At 36.4% G+C, this 14,940-nt stretch overlaps 4 protein-coding genes across 4 annotated transcripts; all 4 read left to right on the forward strand.

Annotated features, from left to right (window-relative positions):
• Positions 1-1,433: 1,433 nt before the first annotated feature.
• LOC111449315 lies at positions 1,434-3,356 on the forward strand. Its single transcript, XM_023089161.1, has 3 exons — positions 1,434-2,241; positions 2,349-2,520; positions 2,835-3,356. Exons 1-3 carry the CDS (start codon positions 1,453-1,455, stop codon positions 3,278-3,280), a joined length of 1,407 nt encoding a protein of 468 aa, XP_022944929.1. The 5' UTR covers positions 1,434-1,452; the 3' UTR covers positions 3,281-3,356.
• A 477-nt stretch (positions 3,357-3,833) lies between these two features.
• Positions 3,834-6,629, forward strand: LOC111451204. The gene is made up of 3 exons (XM_023091538.1): positions 3,834-4,688; positions 5,734-5,902; positions 6,058-6,629. Exons 1-3 carry the CDS (start codon positions 3,867-3,869, stop codon positions 6,516-6,518), a joined length of 1,452 nt encoding a protein of 483 aa, XP_022947306.1. The 5' UTR covers positions 3,834-3,866; the 3' UTR covers positions 6,519-6,629.
• A 3,887-nt stretch (positions 6,630-10,516) lies between these two features.
• LOC111449980 (rho GTPase-activating protein 5-like) lies at positions 10,517-13,536 on the forward strand. Its single transcript, XM_023090099.1, has 5 exons — positions 10,517-11,200; positions 11,929-12,049; positions 12,136-12,255; positions 12,359-12,589; positions 12,719-13,536. Exons 1-5 carry the CDS (start codon positions 10,803-10,805, stop codon positions 13,301-13,303), a joined length of 1,455 nt encoding a protein of 484 aa, XP_022945867.1. The 5' UTR covers positions 10,517-10,802; the 3' UTR covers positions 13,304-13,536.
• A 577-nt stretch (positions 13,537-14,113) lies between these two features.
• On the forward strand, positions 14,114-14,633 carry LOC111451047. Its single transcript, XM_023091297.1, has 2 exons — positions 14,114-14,297; positions 14,403-14,633. The coding sequence occupies exons 1-2, from the start codon at positions 14,145-14,147 to the stop codon at positions 14,559-14,561; spliced, it is 312 nt and encodes a 103-aa protein (XP_022947065.1). The 5' UTR covers positions 14,114-14,144; the 3' UTR covers positions 14,562-14,633.
• Positions 14,634-14,940: the final 307 nt, after the last annotated feature.

The following is a 14,940-nucleotide window of genomic DNA, read 5'->3' on the forward strand; positions in this document are numbered from 1 at the left end:
TATTCTTACAGTTGCCAGAAAGGCAGAATTCTCAAAATCGATATTACTTATAAGCCCTTCATTTCAACCAATAATAACTATTTGCCTGTGTAGGCATCATTGAGCTACTTCATTGTCTAAGGGGTATTATTTGCGAAATAATTAATACCACGTGGAGGTTACTCCTAACTGACACGTGTAGTTCAACCAGAAAAAAGATACGTGCCTTTTACGTCCAATTAAAGTTGCGTGACAAATTCGATTATGCACATGAATTCTCACTTGGGTATATTTATTACCAAAATAGGGACCATAATTGAGATATGCCATTCAATAGGGTTCGGTGGGTTTTAAAAAAAATATTATAATGTACTTTAAATCAATTTATTTATATTTATTCAATATCATACTTTATTTTTTAATTACGAAACTCTCCGATAATCGAATTGGTAAATTGTCATGGAAAATAAAAGTGTTCATATGATCCGATAACTCGATCAATTTAATCTATCAAACCCAACCATAAATAGCTAGCTGAACTTATTCAATACTCTTGCAAACTCATTCAATGCATTGTACTTATTATTATTTTATTTATTTATTTGCCATTTTTCTATTTTTTACTTCTTTAAAATTATTTGATACGATTCAATGATGTACGGAATTCAATAAATGATCTTACTTTTTAGCTATTTATGTGTATAAAAAATATGAATTTTTCAAAGATGTTATTATTCTAAAGAACCTTGAATTTCGTCTTAAAAATATTTAAAACTATCCAACATTTAATTTTTCGGGCAAAAATTAAAATATATAATAGTATTAAAGGCATGAAATACTATTTTTTTTAGTCTTAAACAACTTTGATTCGTTGTTGGTATCACCTCAAATAGGTTCGCTCGAAAATTAGGACGTCAGCCTTTGCAACGTGAACAAAATGTGGGTCTCCTTTCCTTTGCGATGTCGGCCTCCACCATTACCGCACAAAAGCGAGAGACCTATCATAGCACCATCGCTCGCCTCTATTGAAGGCGTATGCACACGGTGGCGATCTCATTGGAGGAAGTATCTTATTTTTTTTATTTTTTAAATTTAACTTAAATTTTATTTGGAAAATTAGCTCCCATTTTTCTAGAAGTGTCGAATGAAATAATAACATTTATTTTAAGAGAAATTGAAAAATACAGGCGATAATTAAATAGTATATACATAAAAATAAATTTTAAAATTTAGCTTATAATTCTATAATCTAAAAATCATCTTATTATTTTTTTTATTATAAAATCTAAAAATTAAATTTATTACCCTATTATTATAAATTATTTCTTAAATAATTTATCTACCGGCCTCCTCAACCACCATTAATATTCATACCATAAAAGGCAGAGAGAGAGAGCTTTCATAACCTTCTATAAATTTCCAAGCACAACCCCAAGGCCGCAGCTCCTCAAATTTTCCGGCTGATTTATCCACATGGAAGATTCCAGAAGCCGCCGGCGAGTAGCCACCGGCACCGAAACCGCCTGGTGCCGCGCTGTCCCAGGCGGCACCGGCACGGCGGTGCTAGCTCTATCCTCCTCCTCCTCCTCCTTCTCCGCCCCTCCAAATCTCCAACTTCTCCAAAATGCCCTCAACAAACTTCAGAATGCCCATCCTGTCCTCAAATCCAAACTCCATTACAGCCCAATTTCTTCCACTGTTTCCTTCGTCACTTCTCCAACTCCTTCCGTCCAAGTCAAGACGTTTAAAGCTCCAGAAACTTCCAAAATTATAAATGACCAAAACACCCTTCTCAACAATAATCACCATCACGCCATTTCCATTTCCCCTCTCCAGATTCTCCTCGAACACGAACTCAACGAGAACACCACCTGGCGTAACCTTCACCGCTCCGACACGGCGGCGGACATGTTCTTCGTTACATTGTACGAGGTAGGCTCCAGCAAATGGGTGGCTGTGTTCCGACTACATGTCGCGGCGTGTGACCGGACCACGGCAGTGTCGCTTCTGGAGGAGCTACTCGTTCTAATGAACGACGGAGGCAGCGGAGATAAAAAAGATGAAATGGAGTTGGGAATGGAGAACCTTGTTCCTAGAAAGTTGGCGAAGAAGCCATTGTTGACTCGAGGATTGGATATGATCAGCTACTCGATGAACTCGTTGAGATTAACGAATCTTAAATTTAAAGACGTTAAATCTCCGAGACGATCCCAAGTGGCGAGGCTTCAGATGAACCACAACCAAACCCAGAAAATTCTCTATGTGAGTATTAAAAGAATGAGAAACAGAAGTGCGATAAAAAAAATTATATTATATATAATTTATTACGACTATATAAAATATATTTTAATAAACGAGTATTTTGATAGGAGTGTAAGAGGAGAGGTATAAAATTGAGTTCGGCAATGGTGGCGGCGGGGTTGGTGGCGGCGCACAGCTCCGGTGGGCACAGCATCCACCGCCATCAACGGAAGTATGGAGTGATAACGCTTATAGATTGCCGGCGGTCTCTGGAGCCACCACTGTCAACCCACCATTTCGGTACATTTTATTTTGGTTTCTTAAATAAAACCCTAATTTTGAACTATTTATTTCCATTTTCATATGTTTTTGAAGAAGCATGGCTTGGGGTTGGGTATTCCTTGCCCTTTTTGGGATATCTCGGTGCCTAGGGGTATTAATGACTAATTGAATCTATGTTTAATTATTAAAAGGTCTATTTATTAACGCATTTCCCTTTTTTTGGTAGTTTTGTATATGTTTGGAAGAATTATTATATTATTAGAACGTGACTTGGTTTAAACTATTTTTAAAAAATTATAACAAAAAGACTAAAACACCCTTGGGACTTTCAGGGTTTTACCATGCTGCCATTCTGAACTCCTACACGGTGAGAGGAGGAGAAGATCTGTGGGAGCTTGCAGGGAAAATCTCATCGACATTGGAGGCTTCCAAGAACTTAAACAAGCACTTCACCGACATGTCGGACCTGAATTTTCTGTTGTGTCGTGCCATCGAGAATCCAAGTCTCACTTCGTCGGGGGCGATGAGGACGTCGTTGATGACGGTGTTTGAGGACACGGTGATTGATAACTCGGGTAGAATGCAGGAGGAGATTGGTGTTAATGACTACATGGGATGCGCCTCCATCCATGGAATCGGCCCCTCCATCGCCGTGTTCGATACTGTCCGAGATGGGCAGCTGGACTGTGTGTGTGTTTATCCAGCTCCATTGCACTCTAGGGAGCAAATGGAAGCTTTGGTTGAGAACATGAAAAGGTCTCTTCTCCTTAAAGAATGAATAATGGTTTGCTTCCGTTTTGTTTTTGTATTTCATCCGTGCATTTTTTTTAATTAAAAAAAAAAAAAAAAAAAAAAAAAACTAAGAATACCGGTTCTAGGTTAAAATTGGTTAAAATTTGTTTCACTCCTCTGGGGAATACAGAATCATGTTCGATTCAATTGGACAAGTTAATAATTATAGTCACGAGGGTAGGAAATTAGCCCCACCATGTGTCGTAATCGTACTTTTTTAACCGTCAAGGTCGCCATCTAAGCGTTTCAACCTCAACTTGGTACGTCTTGGTCCCCTTTTTGGCAGTCGGTGCTTCGCCCGAACTTAATTAGTATATTATAATTTTTTTTTAAGTCAGTAAAAGTGAAGGCTTTGAAAGATTAAAATTAATACATTTAATTACGTGGAAAGTTTGTAAGGTAAAAATGGATGTATATTAACAAGATAGGAGTTAATGACCCGTACACGTAATTAAGAAACGACATGTCACGCGCCAATGTGTAACCCTTATCCGACGTCGTATTGTGGGTCTAAATCCTCTTCTTCTGTGGAGTGAACATCGTCTTCTCTTCTTCGAAATATCAGATTTCTCATGGCGGCAGTGCTCTGTACTCACACTGACGCCGCCTCCGAAATGTCGGATCCTCCTGCCGGTGAGTCCAAGTCCCGCCCCGTCGGCGGTACCGAGTACAGCTGGTGCCGCGCCGCCCCCGGCGGCACTGGCACCACTGTCCTCGGCCTCCTCCTCTCAAAACCTCCCGATCTTCTCAATCTCCAATCCACTCTCCACTCTCTCCAAAACCTCCACCCGATTCTCCGCTCCAAAATCCGCTACGATCCTTCCCGACGAGACTTCTCTTTCCTCACTCCTCCTTCTCCGCTACTCCACCTCCAGATCCTAGACCTCACAGCCGCCGCACGCGCCATCGCTTCTCATCCCGATGCCGACGATCCTTCCGTTTCCGATTTCCACAAGATCCTCGAGCATGAGATCAACATCACCACGTGGCTCGATCCGAACCATCCATCGTACTCTGACACCGACGTGATGTTCGCCTCTGTTTACACCATCAACGACGGCCAATGGGCGGTTTTCCTCCGCCTCCACACGGCAGTCTGTGACCGGACGGCCGCCACAGCCCTGTTACGAGAGCTGCTTGCGGCGGCGAGCGGAGAAAACGAGGGCGGAGAATTCGAAATTAGGGATCATGGAGAGATTGGATTAGGGATTGAGGATTTAATCCCCAACGGAAAAGCGAATAAGCCTCTTTGGGCGCGTGGATTAGACATGCTTGGTTACTCATTGAATTCGTTTCGGCTGGCGAATTTGGAGTTCAAAGATGCGAATTCTCGGAGATTTTCTCAGATGATTCGGTTGAAGATGAACTCCGATACCACCGAGAAACTTCTTGCTGTGAGTCCTTTTCTTTCTTGAGTTTTATTTATTTATTTTGCTTTCCTATTGATTTAATTTCCAAAATTTCAAAATTATCGAATAAATATTTTAATTTTGTATTTAAAGCTCTTTATTTACATAAATTTCTTAAAAAATCCAATAACCCACTGATCGTAAAATTAAAAAATAAAAAACCATATCCACAATATTAAATTTGTATTTTAATTTCGTTTGTTTTCTTAATATATAATTTTAATTTGTTTGCTTTTTAGTTTTTAATTCGTTTGCATATCAATAATGATAGTGGGAATGGGACCCACTCCCTTATCTCAAAGCCAATCATATTTTTCTTTCAATCTAAGAAAGGAGGGATATTCTTTTACGGTTTAATATATTCTTTTTATTTTCATTTTCTACCTAAAATATGTTTTAAACATTAGCATTTGTTCAATTTAGTTCATATTTATACTTTTTTTTAATTAATTCGTCATTATTAGTGAATATTAAAATTGGTAGGTGATAATAATATTAATTTACTTTTAAAATATAAAAATTAATTAGATTTAAATTTAAATTTTATATCTATTATTAAATTAAATTTCAAACAAATGACATAAATTTTATACTAAATTTGTAATTTAATCCTTAAATTTATATTTTTAAAGAAGTATTATCTCTAATTATTATTCTTCTAAAGAGAAGCAGGGTTTGTTATTGTACGGTAAGGTGTAGAGAGTCCATTTCGGTACTGCGACGTGTCGTCACAGTCACTGTCGTTTGGCTTTGCTTTTGATTATGGAGAGTGGGGACGACAAATCGTCTCCAAATAATAATTTTTTTATTTTCTATTGAAAAAAAGACTGCACTGATTTAATAGCAATATCTTCCACTTTGGACTTTATGATATGCTCTATAACAAATGGCACGTTTGTATTGGTTGCTTTTATTGTCTCTATCGAACAATTTCTTCATTTTTTTTTTTAAATTTTAAAGAAATAATTTTTCTTATTTTTTTAATGTCATTAATTAATTGAATGGTTGTGATTGATATGAATATTTGAAGGGATGCAAATTGAGAGGCATTAAGGTGTGTGGAGCTCTGGCAGCTGCTGGATTGATTGCCACTCGTTGTTCTAAAGACCTTCCCCCTTACCACAAGGAGAAATATGGAGTTGTTACCTTAAACGACTGTCGTTCTCTCCTTAATCCTCCCCTCACGACCCACCATCTAGGTAAATTTGACTCGCTCGGTCGTTTTCTATGGTTCTTTTCTAACGAACCGTGGTCTAGTTTTTGGGTTCAGTGATGTTATTTGAGTATTCATCGCGTAGAAAATGAACCAAATCGAATCAACCCATCGATACTCATTGGGTTATTGTGCTTTCAGGATTCTATCACTCGGCCATTTTAAACACGCATGACATATCAGCTGAAGACACTCTATGGGATGTGGCAAAGCGATGCTATTTTGCCTTCTCAAACGCTAAAGACAACAACAAGCATTTCTCAGACATGTCTGACTTGAACTTCCTCATGTGTAAAGCCATTGAAAATCCTGGCCTCACTCCATCCTCGTCCATGAGAACGGCCTTGATCTCGGTGTTTGAGGATCCCATCTTTGAAGCTTTCAGTCCTGCACAGGAATACCTCGGCTTACATGACTATATTGGTTGTGCCTCTGCGCACGGCGTTGGGCCATCGATCGCCTTTTTCGACATGATTCGCGATGGTCAGTTGGATTGTGCTTGTGTGTACCCGTTTCCTTTGTTCTCTCGAAATCAAATGAACCAAATTGTTGATGAGATGAAGAAAATTTTGGTGGGTGCTATTAAAGTAGTGGAAGGATAAAAATTTAGCTTAGGTTTTATAAACGTCATGTGTGTCCCTTTTTTTTTTGTGTAATCTAATGATTCACAATGGACTCATCATACTTCATAATTAGAAAATAAATTTTGAATTTTCTGAGTAACTAAGAAGTGACAATAGTGGCGATATCCAAAGACATGACTAATTGAGTGCCAGCAGGTTACAATGTTGCCCGTAAGAAGGGTACCTTATCATTTCGAGTACAAGAAGGTCTAGTCGACTCCTACCAACATGGTTTACCTTTCCGTAAGTAGGACATTAACCCAATTTGAGAAGAAGCTTTTTTGTTATTGAACTCGAGAAAGAAGCAATCAACATGGAGCTTTATTGTATACGATACCCTTTTTTACATATCTTCCCACGATGATTTTAGGGTTTAGGGTTATCTTTAAAATCTATAACCCAAAAGTATATTTTTAAAACAATGCTCCCACGTTTACGATGTGTTTTTCCTATTCTAAATCCTATCATCAAAACACATAAACCAAAAATACTTAATATATAATTTGACTTTCTATTGAACTCTCTAATTTTCAGACCACGAACTAAATACATCTGAAACCCGGTTCAAACGAACTCATGAACATGTTCCCCAAAGTGAAAGCTACCGCGATTAGCTTCAATAGTATTCAAAATCTCTTGAAAAGCAAAAACATTGCAAGGAACCACGAGACCATTTCTTTGATCGAACCCAAACTCGTTGTAGGCTTTATCCAACACCATCTTGAAGAGTGGATGACAAAGAAACTTAGTCGGTACCACAAATCTTCGATATTCTTCTCCGACATACAAAACCACACACCCTCTCGGCGTCGTGTTCCGACCACTACTTGCTGCCATCTTTGATGCTAGTATACATTTTCCGGGTCGAATCTTGTTCGTCTTAACCAATTTCTTCAAACTCGGTATCCTTTTCTTCAACATCTCTTTAGAAATGCAAAGAAAATAGAGAAAAATGAGAGTCTTGAAGGGAGGAGAAGAAGAAGAGGGAGTTTATACTTTATAGGGAAAGATAGAAGAGAATGGAGAACAATAAACTTCCCACTCTCGTTGACTTTTTAGTTTAATAATCTAGGTTTGACTTTTTAGTTTCATAATCTAGGTTTGACTTTTTTTTTAGTGATTAAATGGAATTAAGTAGAGTTTTAAACACTAAGAAAGATTGCAGATATTTTTTGAACTTTTCATTAATTTTAATTTCCGGGTACTTAATTATCGATGCAAGGCTAAAATCTATATATTCTTTAATAATCGCTAAATAATTATGAATTTGTCACTGTACCTCTAACCTTTTTTTTTTGTATTTTAGGGAGACATTGATGATATTATGTCAACGATCTTCCTTACAAGTTTACTCAGTATCATAAATAATATGTCATATCATATATTGATTGATCGAAAATTTATAATCTCGACCACGTGTAGAGCGGCAATTGGATATTCCAATCATTACCTAATTAAGTGCATCACCGCTAATTCAAGTGTCATAAATTTTTTGCTAAAATTTCACATTGAAATTAAATGTGTTTAACTTTGACTTGGTTTTAAATTTTATATTTCTCTTGCTCGAGGTCTTCAAATATTACATCACTAACCTTATTATAAAAAAAATATCATTTTTGTAATTTGATTTATCAAATTAAAATTTTTAAAATATTTGTATAGAAAATATATAATTTAAGGTATATTATATTATACTAATAAGCTCTAACTCCACCAATGAATGCATGGCTAATGCTTTATTCACAAATAATTCAAAACAATATCAATTTAGTGGGAAGCATGGGCCTTGTTCATTATTTAAAAACTAAAAAAAAAATGTTTTTTTTAATTTATTGCAATTTATTTTTTACAAATATTTTCAAAATTTAAATCAATTTTTGAAAATTAAAAAACGAAAAATTTATTTTTAAAATTTAGAATTTGGATAAACTTTTTTAAAATTAATTTAAGGAGAGGATTTTTGAGATAATGGGCCTTTTTGAAGCATTGGCCCATCCCATCCTTTTTAAGCCATAAATTTTTGTCTTTTCTTAGAATCTCTCAAAAATAAATAATAATAATAATAATTCCTTCAAAATTTTGACTATTTAACACCACACCCACCATTCCCGAACCATTTTCGTTCTCTTCTCGGGCCAAGAAGGTGGATCAAAGAAAGGTAACTAGCTTCTCTCGTGACGATTGGCAGCTTATGTAGTGGTCGACCTTCCTACTAGGATGTCTCCTTAGTCGAAGAGCCTCTTTACTAATACTAGTAAGAGTGCAGAAATATCATTAGATGCTTATTCGTAAGTCGACAAAACCCGTTAATTAAATTTTATCGATATTAATTTCGATACACAAAAAAAAAAACATCGAATAATGACAAGGCATTTGATCGGCATCACCAAGAGGTAGATGATCATCATGTGAAAGTTTACCTAATTATGATTAATTATAGTTTGCTTGAATTTTAGTGTAATCAGACGAGTAATCGAGTAAAATTCATCATTTTCCCCTTACGGTTAATTATTGAATAATATTTTAAATTTATATTATAAATAATTGAAATATCTTTCAATATAATTTAATTAATTATTTTAAAAAAAAAATTAGAGGTTAAAACTCATCTTCAATTATTGATTGAGACACTCTAATTTTGAAATCCACTAAATAATTATTAAGGAAGACAACAAAAATTAAATAAAAAAAAGGTCGAAATCAAATAATTGGTTTATGTTTAATGGAGAAATTGAAAAACATAGGATGTAGATTGACCAGGATTTGATGAGATGGAGGGATGTGATGTGACGTGGAGATGGGAAATTGGTGGACCTTGATGCAGGTGATCTCGCCCCCCCACAGTTTTGTCAATCCTATAAATTCAGATAAGACGTCGCTGTAAGACAGGTTGTAGGACCTGGTGGCCACGTCGGATTGGCCCGGTTTTTTTTTTATTGCTTTCATCTCCTTCTGTCACCACCTGGCATTTTACCTCTCTATAAATTTATTTATTCCAAGTACTAAAAATAAATATCTAAAATAACACTTTATATCTTATTATTATTTTAATTTTCAACGTTTCAATTTTTTTTTTTAATACTAAGTTTCTAACTATTATTTTTTATTTGGATCCAGTTAACTATCTTTTTTTTTCTTCTAATTTTTAATAATTTGAAAAATTTTGCATTTGTGATTAAAATGTCACAGATAATCCAATGGCGAGTTTTTTTAAAAATTAAACATAAATTTATAAGTTAAAAACATTTGGAGGTCTCTTAAGGTCGGGTATTTAAGTTGAGTCTTGGAGAATAAATAGTAAAAATATTTTAAAAATAAAATATTAATAGCATCCATAAAAATATATATTTTTTAAATTTTACTGCTATTGTTAAAAATTTTAAAAATTTAAAAATATTTGTAAGAGTACTTTTATTAATTTAGTTAATAGTAAAATAAATGAGTTTTTTTATTATGTCAACCATTAGAGATGGACAGTTGAGAGGATAATTAATGTTTTATCAATAAAAATATTTTTACAATTAATCTACGAAACAAATTATTAAAATATGGATGACATGTCACAATAACAATACTTTTAAAATTACAATTTAGTCCCTTTATTTCCACAAATACTACACTAGAAAATAATTATCTTTAATTATTAAGGTATACATTAATAAATAATAATTAATTTTTTTCTCGATATTAAATTAATATATGAAAAAAAAATAGAATAAATTTATGATATTTGGTTAGTAATTAGGTCAAATTGTAACTGAAATCAACACCTTCATTAACAAAAGAAAATTTAGATAATAGAATTTGAGGAAGAAGACGAGCAGTAACAGAGTGCTTTTTCCTCTTCGCTTCCAAATCCATGGCTTCTTCATAATTACCAAAATACCCAAATCTCTCTCTCTCTCTCTCTCTTCTCTCTCTCTCTCTCTTCTCTCTCTCTCTAGAGACTCCATTATTCCTTCTTCATTTCTTCAACTACCATTCTCTCTCTCTCTGTGCTTGCTTCTTTCTTCCTCCAAAGCCAGCCAATCCAAGAAACAATTAAAAAGAAAAAAGAAAGAAAAAAAAGTGATGATACTCACGTCTTACCTTCCCAAGCCCTTTCTTCAATCCAACTCTTCTTCTTTTTGCACACCCAAATCTTGTTTTTCGTAGACTCGAATTAATCTTTGAAAAGGGTTAACGAAATCGAAGACCAATTCCTTTTGATTTTGATTTTCTTTTTGTTTTTTTTTTTTGTTTTGTTTTGGGGTTTCTTTTAAAATGACAGACGTCCTCCAACGATCCCCATCTCACTTCCCTTCTCCTTCAAGTTCTTCCACAGTTAATGATGGTGTGCACACACATCCCCTTATTAACAGTCCCACCATAAACCACTGTGTTCAATTTCATTTGGGTTCTCAGGAACAACAAGAACAAGAACAAGAACAAGAACAAGAAGGAGATCAGCTGTCTGTATTGACATTTTTGGTTGCTGCTTTTAGGAAGTCTTTAATTGGGTGTAGAAGTACGAGTAGTGGAAGCGGTAGAGGTGCTATGGAAATTGGATGGCCTTCTAATGTTAGGCATGTTGCCCATGTTACCTTTGATCGCTTCAATGGCTTCCTTGGCTTGCCTGTTGAGTTTGAGCTTGAGGTTCCTAGAAGAGCTCCTAGTGCCAGGTTTATGATCTCTTTAACCCTTTTTCTGTTTTGGATTTCATTTGTTTATGAGCATGATTATGAACTGATGAGGGAAATTCTGTTGTCATTGGATTTTGATTGTGGGGTTTTCAATGGATATTGCTTTAATTCTCTGTTTCAAATCCTTGCATCTTGAACGATGAACATGTATAGCTCATAGATAATTATTTGAATGATTGGAGAGAGGAACGAAATATTCTTTATAAGGGCGTGGAAACCTCTGATGTGTTTTAAAAACTTTGAGGGGAAGCCCGAAAGGGACAATATCGGCTAGCGATGGCCTTGGCCTTGAGCTGTTACAAATGATATCAGACATCGAATAGTGTGATAGTGAGGACGCTAGGCCTCCAAGGGGGGTGGATTGTGAGATCTCACATCGGTTGGAGAGGAGAATGAAACATTCCTTATAAGGGTGTGGAGAGCTAGACACCGGATGGTGTGCTAGTGAGGACGCTGGGCCTCCAAGGGAGGTGGATTGTGAGATCTCACATCGGTTGGAGAGGAGAATGAAACATTCCTTATAAGGGTGTGGAGAGCCAGACACCGGATGGTGTGCTAGTGAGGACGCTGGGCCTCCAAGGGGGGTGGATTGTGAGATCCCACATCGGTTGGAGGGGGAAATGAAACATTCCTTATAAGGGTGTGGAAACCTCTCTCTAACAGCCGTGTTTTAAAATCGTGAGCTGACTGCGATCTTTTATCTGCAGTGCAAATGTTTTCGGCGTCTCTACGGAGTCGATGCAGCTTTCCTTCGATTCGAGAGGAAACAGCGTCCCCACGATTCTTCTATTAATGCAGAAACACTTGTATACACAAGGAGGCCTGGAGGTATCTGAATGTTCTTGCCTTTCTTTATACACGATATGCTGTCGTTGGACGATTTCGGGTAGAAACTTATGGATTTAAACCTGCAGGCAGAAGGAATTTTCAGGATTACTGCTGGAAACAGCCAAGAGGAATTCGTTCGAGACCAGTTAAATCGAGGAGTCGTGCCCGATGGTGTCGATGTGCACTGCTTGGCAGGTCTTATTAAGGTACTACACATGCTTTGATTATGTTATGCCTCTTATACACTCATCTCGTCTCTTAGAATTAGCCTGGTTTTCGAGAACTGAAATGATTTTGCGTTTATTATAGGCCTGGTTTCGAGAACTTCCGACGGGCGTGTTGGATTCGCTCTCACCCGAACAGGTGATGGAGGCACAGACCGAAGAAGAATGTGCTGATCTAGCAAGACTCCTTCCCCATACGGAAGCTGCGCTGCTCGATTGGGCTGTGAACCTAATGGCCGATGTTGTACAGTTCGAACATCAGAACAAGATGAATGCTCGTAACGTCGCAATGGTTTTTGCACCGAACATGACTCAAGTAAGGGATATTCTTTGATTGTATTTGTGTACTTGGGTCGAGTCGAGTCGAGGCTCTGATTTTTCTCGTGATGATCGCATCAAAAGATCGTTTGACTTGAAGTGTAATAGTTTTGATCTATTCTTGCAGATGGCAGATCCATTAACTGCTTTGATGTATGCTGTTAAAGTGATGAACTTCCTCAAGACTCTGATTGAAAAGACACTGAAGGACCGAGAGGATTCGGTCGTTGAATCCGCTCCTGTTTTACGTATGAATCCATCGGATGAGGACGGGCATGAAAGTGCATCACGGTTGTACCAAGACGAACAAAATGAGGTCGGGAATGAGGAAGCTGAAGCTGAACAAGTATTTGTAGCTGAAGAACCTGCTCCTGAGAGCCCCAGTGTAGATAGTTGTACAGCTAAAACGGGGTCGCAAAATCTTCTGACTTCCATTGAAAACGTCTGCCCCTGCGAAATCGTATCGGAAATGAACTCATTGGTGAATAAAGAACCGGAGACTGTTCTCGCAAACCAAGTCAGGATACCTCAAAGTTGTCGAAGGAGTAGCCTCGATCGATCGGGGAGTATGAATCTGAAGAAAGGCAGCAGGAAGGCGAATGATCAGCCAGTGAAGGTTCACACAACAGGTGCTGGTGCACAAAGAGGCAAGAAAGGTGGTGTTGTCGGTCGGTTGAACTCGAGGACAGAGCTAGCTGAAGCTTGGCGTTGAACCAACCGAACTGAACCGAACCGAACGATACTATAACCGTCGTGTATGGTTCTGTCTTTCATTTTATGCAGGTGGGGGAGTGGTGATAACTGTTTAAAATATGACCTTTTGATTTTGTTGGTGTTGAGATATGGTGTGTATGAGTTTATCTAAACATTCAAATGTGCTTCTGCTTGCAATTCCTTGTCCCTGTATTGTTGACACCCTAACTAACATATTCTTTTCTTCTACTTTTTCTCTCTGTTCTCATATTCTTGGGTTCGGTTTTCGTTTTTTAGAAATATAAAGCTACAAATATAGTTCGATCCAGATAAATTTTGTTCGACTTTATTCGATTTAGTGATAGAGTTGGATCGAACAATCGATTTGATCTTCAAATATATCAATTACGACTCAGAATCTGAGCTAATCTAATCTGTTAAATTAGAAGTTGTACAAGGACGTGGGCATACTATGCTACAAACAAGAAATTTATCGATTTTATGTATTACCATAATTTATTATAGAAAAATTATCATAATTCTTTTTTAATTTTTCTTAGTAAATATTAAAAAAATAATAACAATAATAATAAATAAATAAAAACTCAAATTTGTTTTCCAAGGAAAAACAGGCAAACAACGAAATCCGGACGCCATTCCCGGGCCGTTGACGGTTAATAAAAGAAAGTCATTCGTGGTTGGTCGTTAACGAAATTTAAACCAGTAGATTGTCTCCACGTGTCACAGTAACTGTTCCACTTGGAAGAGAATAAAATACCCAAGGCGATGAATTTGTTTCTTGTTTCTGTTTTCTGCAACTTCGAAAAAGAAAAAAAAAAAAAAAGGACAAAAAAAAAAGAATGGCGAGCCCAGGCAGAGATGGAGGAGCTACCGGGGGTGCAGGTTCCCGGTTTCCGGCAGTAGACGTGGACAGAGAATTACATCCCGGCCATAACCAGCACGTAACTGTCGATCCCATTTCCTCTCAAGTTGCTGCATCTGTGGAAGATAAGGTAAAATTTTAGATTTTTTCTTTTAAAAAAATAATTTAATTTTAAAAATAATTATTTTTAAAAAAATTATAAACTGAAATAAATAATTTGTGGAAAATCTGACAGGAGCAGGCGAAGAGGAAAGCAACTGTGGAAGAAGAAAGAAAGCAGGCGAAGAAGAAGGATACAATGCAGACATTAAAGACGACGTTCATCGTCTCCGGCGTCGTCGCCGCCGTGGCGGTGGCGGCCTTCGTCGTTGTTAAGAAATTACGACAAAACTGATTCTCTTCTCCCTCAACTTTGCTCCTCCCTGTCTTCTCCAAATTTTTTATTTTTGTATTTTTTATTTTTTTTGCTGTGTGTTTATTACGTGGAAAAATGTGATGTTGAGAAAAAATGTGATATTTTATTTTATAATATATATTTTTTACATAACTATGGTTACTCTCTCTAATTTAAATTGATTTAAACTAAATTATTATAATTTTAACTAAAATTGACGATCTAGAATTTCCTTTTGGAGATCTGAAATGTTATATAATTTTTTAAATAAATAAATAAATAATGTTTTGAAGCAAAAATACAAAAATTAATTTTTAAACTTTAGGACAAGATTGTTAAATTTCAATATTTTTTTATCATCAAATTATTGGAAAGATAA

Source organism: Cucurbita moschata, unplaced genomic scaffold (genome assembly GCF_002738365.1).
Source record: "Cucurbita moschata cultivar Rifu unplaced genomic scaffold, Cmos_1.0 Cmo_Scf00001, whole genome shotgun sequence".
Classification (NCBI taxonomy): domain Eukaryota; kingdom Viridiplantae; phylum Streptophyta; class Magnoliopsida; order Cucurbitales; family Cucurbitaceae; genus Cucurbita; species Cucurbita moschata.

Excerpts from the sequence above, each read along its gene's own strand:
- LOC111449315 (XM_023089161.1), top strand. The coding sequence starts at position 1,453 with ATGGAAGATTCCAGAAGCCGCCGGCGAGTAGCCACCGGCACCGAAACC. Across the intron at positions 2,242-2,348 it reads AAACCCAGAAAATTCTCTAT|GAGTGTAAGAGGAGAGGTAT; the intron begins GTGAGTATTAAA and ends GTATTTTGATAG. Across the intron at positions 2,521-2,834 it reads ACTGTCAACCCACCATTTCG|GGTTTTACCATGCTGCCATT; the intron begins GTACATTTTATT and ends TGGGACTTTCAG.
- LOC111451204 (XM_023091538.1), top strand. The coding sequence starts at position 3,867 with ATGGCGGCAGTGCTCTGTACTCACACTGACGCCGCCTCCGAAATGTCG. Across the intron at positions 4,689-5,733 it reads CCACCGAGAAACTTCTTGCT|GGATGCAAATTGAGAGGCAT; the intron begins GTGAGTCCTTTT and ends GAATATTTGAAG. Across the intron at positions 5,903-6,057 it reads CCTCACGACCCACCATCTAG|GATTCTATCACTCGGCCATT; the intron begins GTAAATTTGACT and ends TTGTGCTTTCAG.
- LOC111449980 (XM_023090099.1), top strand. The coding sequence starts at position 10,803 with ATGACAGACGTCCTCCAACGATCCCCATCTCACTTCCCTTCTCCTTCA. Across the intron at positions 12,050-12,135 it reads ATACACAAGGAGGCCTGGAG|GCAGAAGGAATTTTCAGGAT; the intron begins GTATCTGAATGT and ends TTAAACCTGCAG. Across the intron at positions 12,590-12,718 it reads TTGCACCGAACATGACTCAA|ATGGCAGATCCATTAACTGC; the intron begins GTAAGGGATATT and ends CTATTCTTGCAG.
- LOC111451047 (XM_023091297.1), top strand. The coding sequence starts at position 14,145 with ATGGCGAGCCCAGGCAGAGATGGAGGAGCTACCGGGGGTGCAGGTTCC. Across the intron at positions 14,298-14,402 it reads CTGCATCTGTGGAAGATAAG|GAGCAGGCGAAGAGGAAAGC; the intron begins GTAAAATTTTAG and ends AAAATCTGACAG.